A 12319-nucleotide genomic window follows, 5' to 3' on the forward strand; every position below is an offset into this window, starting at 1 on the left:
TGGGGAAGAAAGTGGTGGGGAAAGAAATCATAACAGGATTAAGAGGGATTTTGTGAGCCCATATGTACACTGACCCAATATTTTTAGAAAGCATTTCTGAGAAATATTGGAGAATTAATTATGAACCTGTCTTGTTTATATCTTTACCTTTATACCTCCCTCTCCCTCACCTCCCACGTGCAATATACTATGAGAAATTGCCTGCCTTACCTCCAGAATAGATCTCATGTTTGCCTACTTCTCTTCTTTCTGATGAACACAGGTGTGGTGCAGTCTCCAGTGCATACCTATATCAGGTTTTCTTCTCTGGGCACGCAGAAAGGTTGCTTTTTTTCTGTTTCTCACCTTGCCATCATATGGGGCATTGGTTCTGGCCAATGATACATCTTACCTCTGGGCCCAGACATTCAGATTCAGGGTCAGACCTTCTAGCACTTTGTCCTTCCACAGCAATTATTGAAGCATATTGTTAAAACAAAGATGTAGCAAGACTGAAATAATTTGAGTCCATGTGTTAGAGCCAATAGAACACATATAGCTATATAGAATGATTTATGATGAAGAATTCGCTCTGATTATGGAGACAAAGAAGCTCCATGATGAGCTGTGTGCAAATCAGAGACCCTGGAAGGCTGATGGTGTAGTTCAGGCCAAATCCCTGTGAACAAAGGGGGCCACTGGTGGAAATTCCATTCTGGCTCCAAAGACCCAAGAATCGTCTGGCATAAGTCCCAGTCTAGATCTCACAGCCTGAGAACCAGAATCACCGATATTGGAGGACAAGAGAAGTTGTATGTCCCAACTCCAGAAAAGAGAGTGAATTTATCCTTCCTTCTCTCTTGTTCTATCTGGCCCTCAATGGACTGGGGTGATGCCCACCTGCATTGGTGAAGGTGATACTGTATTTTATGAGCTCCTGCTTGTCTGAGGCACGGTGTCAGGTGTTTTACAGTGCTTTGTGTAGGATGTATACATCATGGCAATAACACTGTGAAGTGAGGACCATTATCTTTGCATTAGAGACGCAGAAACCTATTCATGGAGCAGTTTAATAACATGCCCATGTCCAGGCGCCTCATTGTGTCCAACGCTCCAAAACCCATGTCCTTAGTCTGCTTTTGGTTTTGTTCTGCCTTAATTTTCCAAGTTCATAAAGCAAGAGCACCAGGCCCTTATATCACAGCTACAAGGCCAGCTTTACCCATGTTCTTTAGTCAAGAACTATTAATCTCTTGGATCTGCATGCTTCCTACCTGAGACAACATCTTTTTAAAATAAACACTATTTACATAGGTGGTAATTAAAACTGTTTAGTAGTATCCTGTTCATTATAAATATTAACCTCAAAATATGAAAACCTGGAAATATGACATCTTCAACAAAGATTTTTTTTTTTACTTTTTTTTTTTTTTTTTTTTTTTTGCAGCTTTACTTCATAGTGTAAACTGTTTGTTTCTTTTTTTTTAATTTAGACTCCTCAGAGGTGAAAATATCAATTTCCTTCTCCCTGGAGAAATCCAATAATAGAATGAAAGTCAGACTTCATTTAGATGCCCTTTATCAATTAAATCTGATTTTGACTAACAATATCTTATACACTTTCATTTTAAATCAATCTTTTCTTTTAATCTCTTTCATGAAACAGCACATATCTGGATGAGAAGTCACTCCAACTGACAGAGAAATGCAAAAATCTGCAATCTGACCTCAATTCTTTATCTAACAGAACGAAAAGGTAAGTTCCACTCTTCACATGTTTAATTTAATTTTAAATATGCATCCCCAAACATCTCTGAAATCATTTAGAAAATAAGACTCTGTTCATGTTCAGGCTTGACATTGGGCTCTGAGTAGCTCCTGTTGGTGACAAGGATGGACCAGGGACCAAATGGGTCACACTCTGGAGATGGACCTCAACTTATCTGTCCCTAAATCTGCACTTATTAAGAAATACTGTGTAGTTATTTTAAAGGCCATCAATCCTTTTGAAAATATGATATGCATCCTGGACACGATCCTAGAAAAATGCCTCCTTGTATGAATTTTGGTTATAATTTCGGGTTAGTGGTACATCCCCATTCCCAGCCGCAGCCCTCTCTGACTTCCCCGCTTTGGTTTACAGTCTGCAATCTATATCCTCTTCAACCTGAGGGCAAGTGAATCCAGCTCCTTGCTTCACACATAGCGAGAGCCACTGTTGGCTTGAGATTCCGATGAGTTTTGATGGTACCTGGAAAGAGCAGAGTCTAACAATGTTGGACAAAGGATGTGCATTTGGTGCTGGGCGTTTGGCTATGCCTTTAATTTGCCAGTAAATGGATGAAAAAAGTAATCTGAGATTCATTTTTCTGTACGCTTGTTTGACAAATTTAGAAGCGTGTTTAGCTAAGAGGTATAGTTGATTTCATCATCCAGGGGTCCTTCCTCCTCCATATTTCTCTCTCTCTCTTACACACACACACACACACACACACACACACACACACACACTTCCTTTTCTAATATAGAAAATAGTGCTTTAGTGCTTGTGGGAGGAAGGAGTTGAAGCAGCCCCCAGTAATCTGTTCACTTCCTTCCCTGGGGATATGGGAGGCTGATACCAGAGGAAATGAAACCAAAGTAAGTAACCTCATCTAACCTGCTTTTCAACTGAAATTCTAGGAAAATAGATTTAGAACATTTCCTTGAAGGAAGACGCCTTATTCTTCAACTGTCCTTAGAAGGCTGACCTTTGGCTAAGGTAGCATTTATAGTAAATGGAACCCGTGACCCAGGAGGCAGGTGCCCCTGGAGAATGGCACATGGGCTATGAAACTCCTTGGGTACAAGCAACAAATGTTTCGTAATTTAAATTCTGCTGTGTGAAGAATCCCCTGAACCTCACTCAGAGATATCACCTACTGTTCTAGGTCGGACCCAGTGTGGGAAGACAGGACAGGAATGGCCACCCTTGGTGTCCCAGGCCTCTCTGTCTGAACCTCTTGACTACCCAGACTCTTGAATTTATTATAATGCTTCATGCTGGGTTTGAGCTCTGAGTTGAATTAGTGCAGTTCAACAACACAGGCCTGTAAATTGGCTCCCTTTATGATGGAAGGAGAGACCTGTTAGCATTTTTGTATGAGCTCTAATCTTGATAAAAGATCCCATTGTGATGAGTCCCCTCTGTTTACCCCACCCATGCCCTACCCCCTTCCCTGTGGGATAGTCTTTGTCTTTGCCCAGAAACATTGGCCTAAGTGGACTTCATCAGTATGCTCTGGGCTCTTTTTTTTTTAAATATTTTTTTAAGTTGTCAATGGGTCTTTATTTTATTTCTTTATATTGGGTGCTGAGAATCGAACCCAGTGCCTCACTCATGCTAGGTGAGCCCTCTGCCTCTGAGCCATAACCCCAGCCCCACTCTGGGCTCTTTTGACATCCTTTTATCTTTGGATTTGACCAAGTTGGTGCATGAGAAAGAGATTAGAGAGAGACAAGAAGGTAAAACAGCTCTCTCCTGGTGTCATCCTCGATGAAGTTACGGGGGATAAAAGGCCATGACTTTTATTCAATCTCTTTTTCCCCCTCCTGTTCTTTTATTGCCCCTTACTTTCATTCTCTTTTTTTCTCTCTCTCTCCAATTTAGGGGTTAGTTATTAATAGTCCTGCATCCTGCCCAAACCTTTGGGAATAGTCCCTCATTAAGGCCTTCTTAAATTCCACAGTTTGAAGGGCACTAGTGCCTTTTGACAAATGAATGGATAAAGAAAACATGGTACATATACACAGCAGAATATTACTCAGCCCCAAAGAAGAATGAAATCATGGCATTTGCCAGTAAATGGATGAAACGGGAGACTATCATGCTAAGTGAAATAAGCCAACCCCCCAAACCAAAGGCTGAAGAGAGGGTAGGGAGGAGAAAAAGAGAAGTTCATTGGATTAGACAAATGGGAATGAAGGGAAGGGAATGAGGATGGAAATAGGAAAGACATAAAATGATTCAGACATAACTTTCCTATGTTCATACACGAACACACGACCAGTGTAACTCCATATCATGTGTAACTACAAGAATGGGATCCTAATTGAAATGGATTGTAGTCCATGTAAGTATAATCTGTCAAAACACACTCTACTGTCTTGTAAATCTAAAATAAACAAATAAAAAAATTCCACGGTTTCAGCTGGCCGTGGTTCCCGCCTGGACCCCAGATTGCTATAGAGTGTCTGGAGCTCATGCTACATGATGGTGCTTTATGTCTGTTTTGATTGTATTGGACCTATTGTTTGTTGGGTATGTGGGTGTTACAAGACCCAGTCCAACTTTCCCTGAGTGACTCTTCTCCCAAATATCTTGCACTACCTTTCACCCATCAGATGTGAAGGAGGCTTGGAAAGTACAACTGGGAACAGTAGGGGTTTGCTCCAGCATACCCTGTGGACCCCGGTCAGTGCTCGCCCAGTGTGCACATCAGCCTGACACTTGCCTTTGATTCTGTTCAGTTCTTTCATTGACATGAACAAAGTTTGCTCCACAAAGTGACGATGGTCTTCAACATAAGAATGATCCATGTGTGCCCATGTGACAAAGCACTCAGTCATCCTCCTCATCCTCCGGGTGACTTCTCTTATCACGGATGGCCTCTTTTTCAAGGCAGGGAATTTGACCACTCCTTTGTGTGCATCAAGAGCAGTGGCTAAGGGCAGTATGCTAATGAGAATGCCCAGGCACATGCTGTCCTGTTTGCTCTTTGGGTTTTTTTCCCCTGTTGTTTTGTATTTGATGGGAAGACCTTTTCTCAGCTACTCTTTAGGGGGTTGCCTTTCCATTACGCACACAATTTTCAGCTAGCTCATATAATTAGCCTGCGCTGGTATTCTTTGCGGCAAAGGTCTAGAGAGAGCAGGCCTGAATTGCCCATTGTTGTGAAAGTGTTATTTTGCACACAGGAGACTAATTTTTTTCGGTTGTATCGTCTATTGTCAGGAATGGTGCGTTCTGCAACGAGTGCTATTATGGACTTACAGGGGACAATTGGGAAAGCCATTCAGTGGATGGTGATAAAAAAGTAATTTCATTTTCTTAGAAATAATTATTTAGCCCTATTTTTGTCACGGTCTGGTAAAGACTTAGAATTTTCTCTTTCTTCAGCCAATTTGTCCCTTTCAGGTTGCTAAAATAGAATTTAGAAAGACAGTTATAGTGGGAGGGATATGGGTTTTTCTTTTTTCTTTCCTCTGCTAGTCTTGGTGCATTTTTGAATAAAAGAAAATTAAGCTTCTGCCATTAGGACATCCAGTGCGATATGATGTTATGGATTGTGATTATTTATTCTCTTTTTAGGACAGTGAGCTCCAAGAAGATAGAACACTGTCTGTTTACAGTTCATCCCTGGTACTCATCATGGGCCTGAACACCAATTAGTTGCTGGAAAAGTGTTGAATAAACAAAGGAATGAATGAATTTCTCAGGTCGTCAAAACATTTTCTGTGCCATCTCTAACTTCTAGGTGTTAAAAACTACAAATAAATCCACAAACTTCAACTCCTTTTGGAAATCAGTTTTACCTTCTTTGATTCCTTCTCTTATTTCGTTTCTGTTTTCTGATTTTTTTTTTAAATCTCATCCTTTTCCCCTGAAAGCTGGATATTTCTATGGGTTTTATCATTGCAATTCTTTTCTCTAGGTTATCTCCCAGATGAAAGATTACACAGTATTAAGAGTGCTATATAGCCATCTTATCATTGCTAGTTTGCTCATTTTTCAGTATGGAAAACTTATTGTTTGCAATTTTCACTGCTTACGACTTTTTTTTTTTTTTTAAATGGCTCTATGGATGTCCAAGCTGTCTATCTTATTCCTTATTGCTTCAGAAAAATGAAGTGATTTTTCTAAGAACAGATACTTCAGAGGTGCTGACCCAGGAAATGAACTTAATTCTCCTTCTTGGGTTTTTCTGCCTCTCTTGCTGGGCTAATCAGCTTTCCATTACTGTAACAAATTCCTGAGATAAATCAACTTGTAAAAAAAAAAAGAGATTTATTTTGGCTCACAGTTTTGGAAGTTTCTGGCCATGATTGAATAGACACATTATGTTTAGACCTCTGGTGGGGGTACAGCATGTCACAGTGGGAGCATGTGGTGGAACGAAGCCATTCCACTCGTGACGGCAATACCGAAGAGTAGAGACCTGGTTCCCACAGTGCTCTTTTAGGGCATGTCCCCAGTGACCTAAAACTTTGCACTAGATCCCACTCCTTAAGAATTTCCCACCTCTCAACAGTGTCAAACTGGGACCAGCTCTTTAACACATGGGCCTTTGGGGGGCAGTTTAAGGTCCAAACTATAGCTTTTGCTGAGCCTTCTTGGCCTTGTGGCCCTCTGCCATTATTATTCTAAGAATCTGAGATCTCAAGCAAATGTACAGTTGCATCTGTTTAGATTTTACCATTTAGTCAGAGTAGGTGAACTACACTAGCAAAATCTCCCCAAAATGCAATGTCTTAACACAAATTTTTTTCTGTTACCCAGGGTTCAGATCCTTCTTGATCTAGCAACTCTTCTTAGGTGGCTCTTCCCCCAAACTCTGACTTAGGTGTTCTGGCTCCTTCTGAAGCTGTTCCAGAGCAACCATCTTCAATAGGTGGTGCCCAGACTTGTAGCCAGAGGGAAGATAACATGAAAGCCTATCCTCCACACAGCTTGGAGGGGAATTAAATTACTGGTCACCACCCACATTCTGCAGGCTAGGTCTGGTCCATCTAGATGTTGGGCTCATGTGACTGGCTTTGGCCAGTAGCATGTGAGTGGAGTTTACATGAGGTTGGTTTGGGGGAGGGTGGTGCCTAGCTGAGCAGCTGCTTATAGAAACAAGTTTATGCAATAAAGAGGGAGAACCAATTAGTGGTGGGCGGTCAGACACCTCTGCCATGTATATATTAAATAGCAGTATCATTCTGACCATCCAAAGAAGGATATACAGCAACCCGGTCTATCTTTTGAACCCTTGAGCAATTTAAACAGTGTTTCTAGTGAAAAGATTCAGAGGTCTTCTCCAGAACAGAGGGTAAGCCACTTTCTGCAAAGTTGCTAAGGCATGAAAAGGCTCACTTGAATTCAGATAGCTTTTGTGGGGGTAAACCACACATACTCAGAATGAAGATTTGGAACATCGGCCTTGCACTGCCTAGGTGTGGCTTGAACCACAGGCTCCCTGGTGAATATATAAATTTGATGAGCTGTTTTCATGCAGTTACATTTAAAATGACTGAGAACAGTAGAATTTTCTGAGAGCAATTGTTTTCATGGGGTGGCATATAGATGTTGATGGGAAGGTGCTGTGATGTAGGGTGAAACGTGAAGTGAGTTGAAGACTGGCCCTAAATATTCTTTATTCTTCATTATCCCGGAGAGAACAACATGACCCGAATTGCTGCACAGAAAGAGGAGGCGTAAATTATGGCAGATCAAACTTCAAAAAGCCTGAGTGTGAGTGTATCACTTGACAGCCTGCTAACAAAGCAAGTGTTCCTAAATTTCAAGTTGTCTGCCAGGAAGATGGATTTTTGGTCAAAGGAAAGATCTTTCAGGGTCTAAAATGAGAGATGGCTTGATTCTCTTCAGCTTTCAAAGCACTGTGCCTTAATTAAGGCTTTTTAAAGTGATATATTTACATACTTTTGTCTGTCTGCTTTCCTCTGACCTTTTAAGTTGTCTTTTCTGGTCAGCTTTTAAATGCTCCAAAATTTAGCAGCCTTTCCTTTTATTAGTGGAAAGAAACAGGCCAGAAAATAAGAAGTTAACACCAAATAGCCCATCGTACCAATGTGGAGAATTGTTAACATCCTAGATTTCTCTTGGTAATCAAATCAGGGCTGTGTTTGCTGATATAAAATTTTAATTTGGGAGGCACATGAGCTAGCGTGGAGACCATTATAGCCACTTCTGAAATCTTTTTGCATTTACACCAAGCAAAAGTCAAGCTAAGACTGTTAAAAGGTCATTTAGCAGTCATCTTTACCTTAAAGAGTACATGAGAACCCAAAGGAATAGTTTATTCAATTATTGTAATCTGTATACATTTTTTTATTGTTTTTACTGTGAATGTGTATGGATTTTATATTTTCAAAGACATCTAATTGCCTTAGTTTAAAGATTATGACTTGTTCCAAGTCAGGCAACCTGAAGAGTGAAAAATGAAAATTTATTTTTTCGTGTGTGTGTGTGTGTGTGTGTGTGTGTGTGTGTCTGTTGATACTGAAGAATAACTGGCACAATCCTAATCCAAATTCCTTAGTACTTGATCAGAGTTACTTACTATAAATTTTATAGTGCTGGAGATTGAAATAGTGTAAGATTTTATTTTAATTAATTTTTCTTGGAAATAAAATTGAATTTTCTTTTCGAAGAAAATTGAAATATCGGTTTCCTAGTTAGACTCCAAAGTTGATTACCTATTTACATCAGAAGGCCTCCTCATACTTCCTTAAATAACTGGTCTTTGAAAGAAGTCTTTAATGGGAAGATCATGACAATAAAAATAACCACATTTACTTATAGTTTTTGAGAAATCATTGGAATTATTTCCTGTTTCAGAAGGTGGTACAGAGAAAAGAAAGCTGCTCTCTAACGGTTTCTAAAATCTTCAAGTGTACCAGGCAATGTTACAGTTATCATTTATTTACTCTTTGTGGTTAGCCAGACTTTCAAGATGGTCCCAAAGGTCATCTTTTACAGTTCTGAAGTCCCTGCTACTCTGAAGGTGGCTGTCCTGTGCAGCCAGTAGGATATTGCAGAACTAAGGACATGTGACTTTCAAGGCTAAGTCATAAAAGAATCGGGGGTTCTGATTTGCTGTCTTTAGGATTGTTTGCTCTGGTGATAGCTAGGTGCCATGACATAAAGACTTACAGTGGTCCACATGACAAGGAACTGTGGTCTTCTGTCAAGGTCTACTACCATCTGGTCAGTCATGAGAGTGAGCAGTGTGGTGGTGATCCTTCACTCCCAAGCAGTATTTGACTTTGTGACCTCCTCTTTTCATAGCTCTGCGGTACCAGTCATAATGAGAGCTCACTGATAAGTCAATTATTTAAAAAGAGAAAGGCATTTGATTTTATATTGTGAAGCTACTCAAAATGATCCGACTCCAAAATACTACACGTTTCTCAATTTTGTGAGTTTATTTTTTTTTAAGTTTCTATAATGTGGCTGTATTTTCATAAGCATTATCTTGCATAGTGTTTACTCTAATTGCTACTTGGAAGATCATGTGGCTTCTCTAGGCAGGATCATGGCTGGTGGCTAATGGTTATCATAATTCAATATTAATATCTGAAACCTTTTGTATTCTGGTCATATACTAAATTTTAGTGTGAGAAATATATAGCAGGCACTATGGTGTCTGTGAAGGGAGAGGTGTGCTCAGTTCTTAACCAGGGATAGGTCTCATTCACTGGGGAGCTTTTTCAAAATAGGCATGGTTGAAACTCTTACCCAAGGAGCATGTTTCTATGTATCACTGCCATCAAGATAATATAACTGTGAAGCTGATTCTGTTGTGAAGTTTTATATAGTAAATCATATAGCAAGCACTTAAAATAGTTAAAAATTAGTAAAGACATTAGAATGCTATGTTAGATCAGAAAAATTCACTCAGGCAAAAGAAAGTTGTAAAGGGGGAAAACAGGAATGATAAAACACATGAAACATAGCGAACAAAAAAGTAAAATATGTATGAATCTAACTACATCATTAAGAACACTCATATGTGGAAGCTAGAAAGGAAAAAGGAAAAGAAAGATGGGGGCGGATCCCATGGTAATCAAAGGGAGATCAGTAGAGGCAGGGTGAGGTGAAAGGAGGGAAGGAGAGAGAAGATGGGAAGTGTTGTAGGCAAAATGATATTGTTGTATTGTTGTATTTTATGCATGCATGAATATGTGACAACAGACCCCATCATTATACACAACTATAGTGCACCAATTTGAAAAATGTGGAAAAAGAAAAAAGAAATAACAATACTAAATTTGAATGGATTAAATAACCAATCAAAAGATTGGGATTGCCAGACTGGATTAAAAGACAAGGATTTAACATTAGGCTGTCTACAGAAGACACACGTAATATTATAAAATGCAATAGATTGAAGGAAAAAGGATAGAAGAAGATATAACATGTGGATAGCAATCTCACAGAAGCTGGAGTGGCCATACTAACATTAGATAAAATAGACTTTTAAAACAAAAATATATTTAGAGATAAAGGGAGATTTTAAAATGTCCAAAGAATCCATCTATCAGAAACACTTCTCGATTACAAATAAAATGCACCTAGTGACACAGCTTTAAAATACATGCAGCCAAAACTGGCATAAATAAATCTGTGCTCAATTAGCAACTCTTAACCCTGGCCATCCTGCCTAAATTGCAATGCTGTTCCACATCCTTTTTCCCCCATTGCCTTGCTCAATTTTCCTCATATTATTTAGCACATAGAAATATCTATTACTTCAACCTACTATTAATTTATATATTGCCTTCATTTACCTCATCATCATCTACTACAGTATAAACTTTATGAAAGAATGGATTTTTTTTTTTTTTTTTTGGTAACAGGAATTGAACTCAAGGACACTCAAACACTGAGCCACATCTCCAGCCCTATTTTTTAATTTTATTTAGAGACAGGGGCCTCACTGAATTGCTTAGAGCCTTGCTAAGTTGCTGAGGCTGGCTTTGAACTCTAGATCCTCCCGTGCCACTGGGTTTACAGACATGCACCACCAAATTTGGAGAGAGAATGGATTTTTACATTTAGTGAACCATATTATCGGTGCCCATAAAAGTATTGCATATCTAGGCAGATGTTCAATAAATATTTATTCAATAAATTCATGAAAATAAAAGAATAAGTGCTTTAGGTGTATGTAATAAATATACAGGTGATGCTAAGAAAGAGTGGAAGAAAGAGTGGACTCTGCCTCTGTGAGAAGAATTTGAGAGGCAATGGGCTAAGAGCCATCTATATATGGCTTCAAAATAGGATCTGAGGATGTACTAGAGTGGCAGAGTGCTTGCCTAGCGTATTCAAGGCCCTATGTTTGATCCCTGGCATTGCAAGAATCAATCAATCTATCTTACCAGCCGTTTTATTCATGCTATCTCTCACTATTGTGATTTACTCTAACTATATAAAATTTAAGTGATGGATGGAGTAATATTAACTTTATTGGTTCTCTTGATTGTTTGCAATATATAAAATATTTGTAAAAATTGACTAATAAGATCACTATGTTGTTACTTTCCTCTCCAAATATTCTCCTATATGCCTAGCGATTTTTTTTCCTATAAACTTGAAAAGTAGGTCATCATTTTTTCATCTTCAAAAATCTAATCCTGGTCATATTACAAGAAGAAATATGAAAATCTTAAATAACAGGTTCATTCTTTGTTTATTCATTCTTTGTGGCCCCGCAATATGTTTGCATGTTGCAGATGTTTGTGGAGAAGGAACTCACAAACACTGAAAATTATATTGTGTATTTGGCTGGGAGGTACTGCTTGTATCCAACTAGTCCATTGAAGTAAAGTTCAATTACCCCCAAATAAAACCAAGAAATAGCACCACCAATAGATTTCCATTTGTCATATATAAATTCTTTGCTGCCCCTCCAGACGCCCTCTTGCTCTACGTTTTTTCCCTCTTGCTCCTGGGGTTGATTTCTTTGGACTAATTACTCTCTTGCTCTTTGGCTTCTGGTTAAGGTCAGCTGTGGGAATCATTGGCCGGAGAGTAGAAGGTGGGAGGAGTTTGAAGTATCTGTCCCTCTGGATCATTCTGTGGACTGGAGTTAGGGTTGACTGCATCTTCTATCATATCCCATAGTCTCTCCATTGAGGGAGGTGGGCGTGACACCCTCTCCCACTCCATCTTGTCACTAGCTCCACATAATGTACTCCACCAATCTGTATAGCCTTTCCTACACCACTCCTGTCCTTTGTAAAAAGATACACTATTTATTCCCTGTTGGTTGGCTAAGGTTAGTCACTGCCCGCAGCATTTCTTAGCATGTGTCTTATATAATCAATACCAATACCCCCGAATTTAATTTTATAGAACAGAGAAAGTTTTCTTATTTATTTATTTTGGTAAATCAATGCTTGACTTTTTGAATAATGCAGTATGGCCCATTAGAGATTTCACTGGGGTTGTGAAGAAGTACATTGGTATCCTGCATTGTAATATTTAACTTTGAGGGATATTTAAAGTTATGAAGAAGATAAAAGTTTGTGATCCCTTTCTCCCAAGTCCATTGACAATACCCGCAGCATT

At 39.1% G+C, this 12319-nt stretch overlaps 1 protein-coding gene across 1 annotated transcript in view; it reads left to right on the forward strand.

Annotated features, from left to right (window-relative positions):
* St8sia6 (ST8 alpha-N-acetyl-neuraminide alpha-2,8-sialyltransferase 6) overlaps window positions 1-12319 on the forward strand; it is a 121960-nt gene that overhangs the window by 67583 nt on the left and 42058 nt on the right. The window contains exon 2 of the mRNA XM_027928444.2: window positions 1646-1735. Coding sequence (XP_027784245.2) covers window positions 1646-1735 — 90 coding nt within the window. The remainder of the gene's footprint in view (window positions 1-1645; window positions 1736-12319) is intronic.

The sequence above is a fragment of the Marmota flaviventris genome, chromosome 12 (assembly GCF_047511675.1).
Source record: "Marmota flaviventris isolate mMarFla1 chromosome 12, mMarFla1.hap1, whole genome shotgun sequence".
Taxonomy (NCBI): domain Eukaryota; kingdom Metazoa; phylum Chordata; class Mammalia; order Rodentia; family Sciuridae; genus Marmota; species Marmota flaviventris.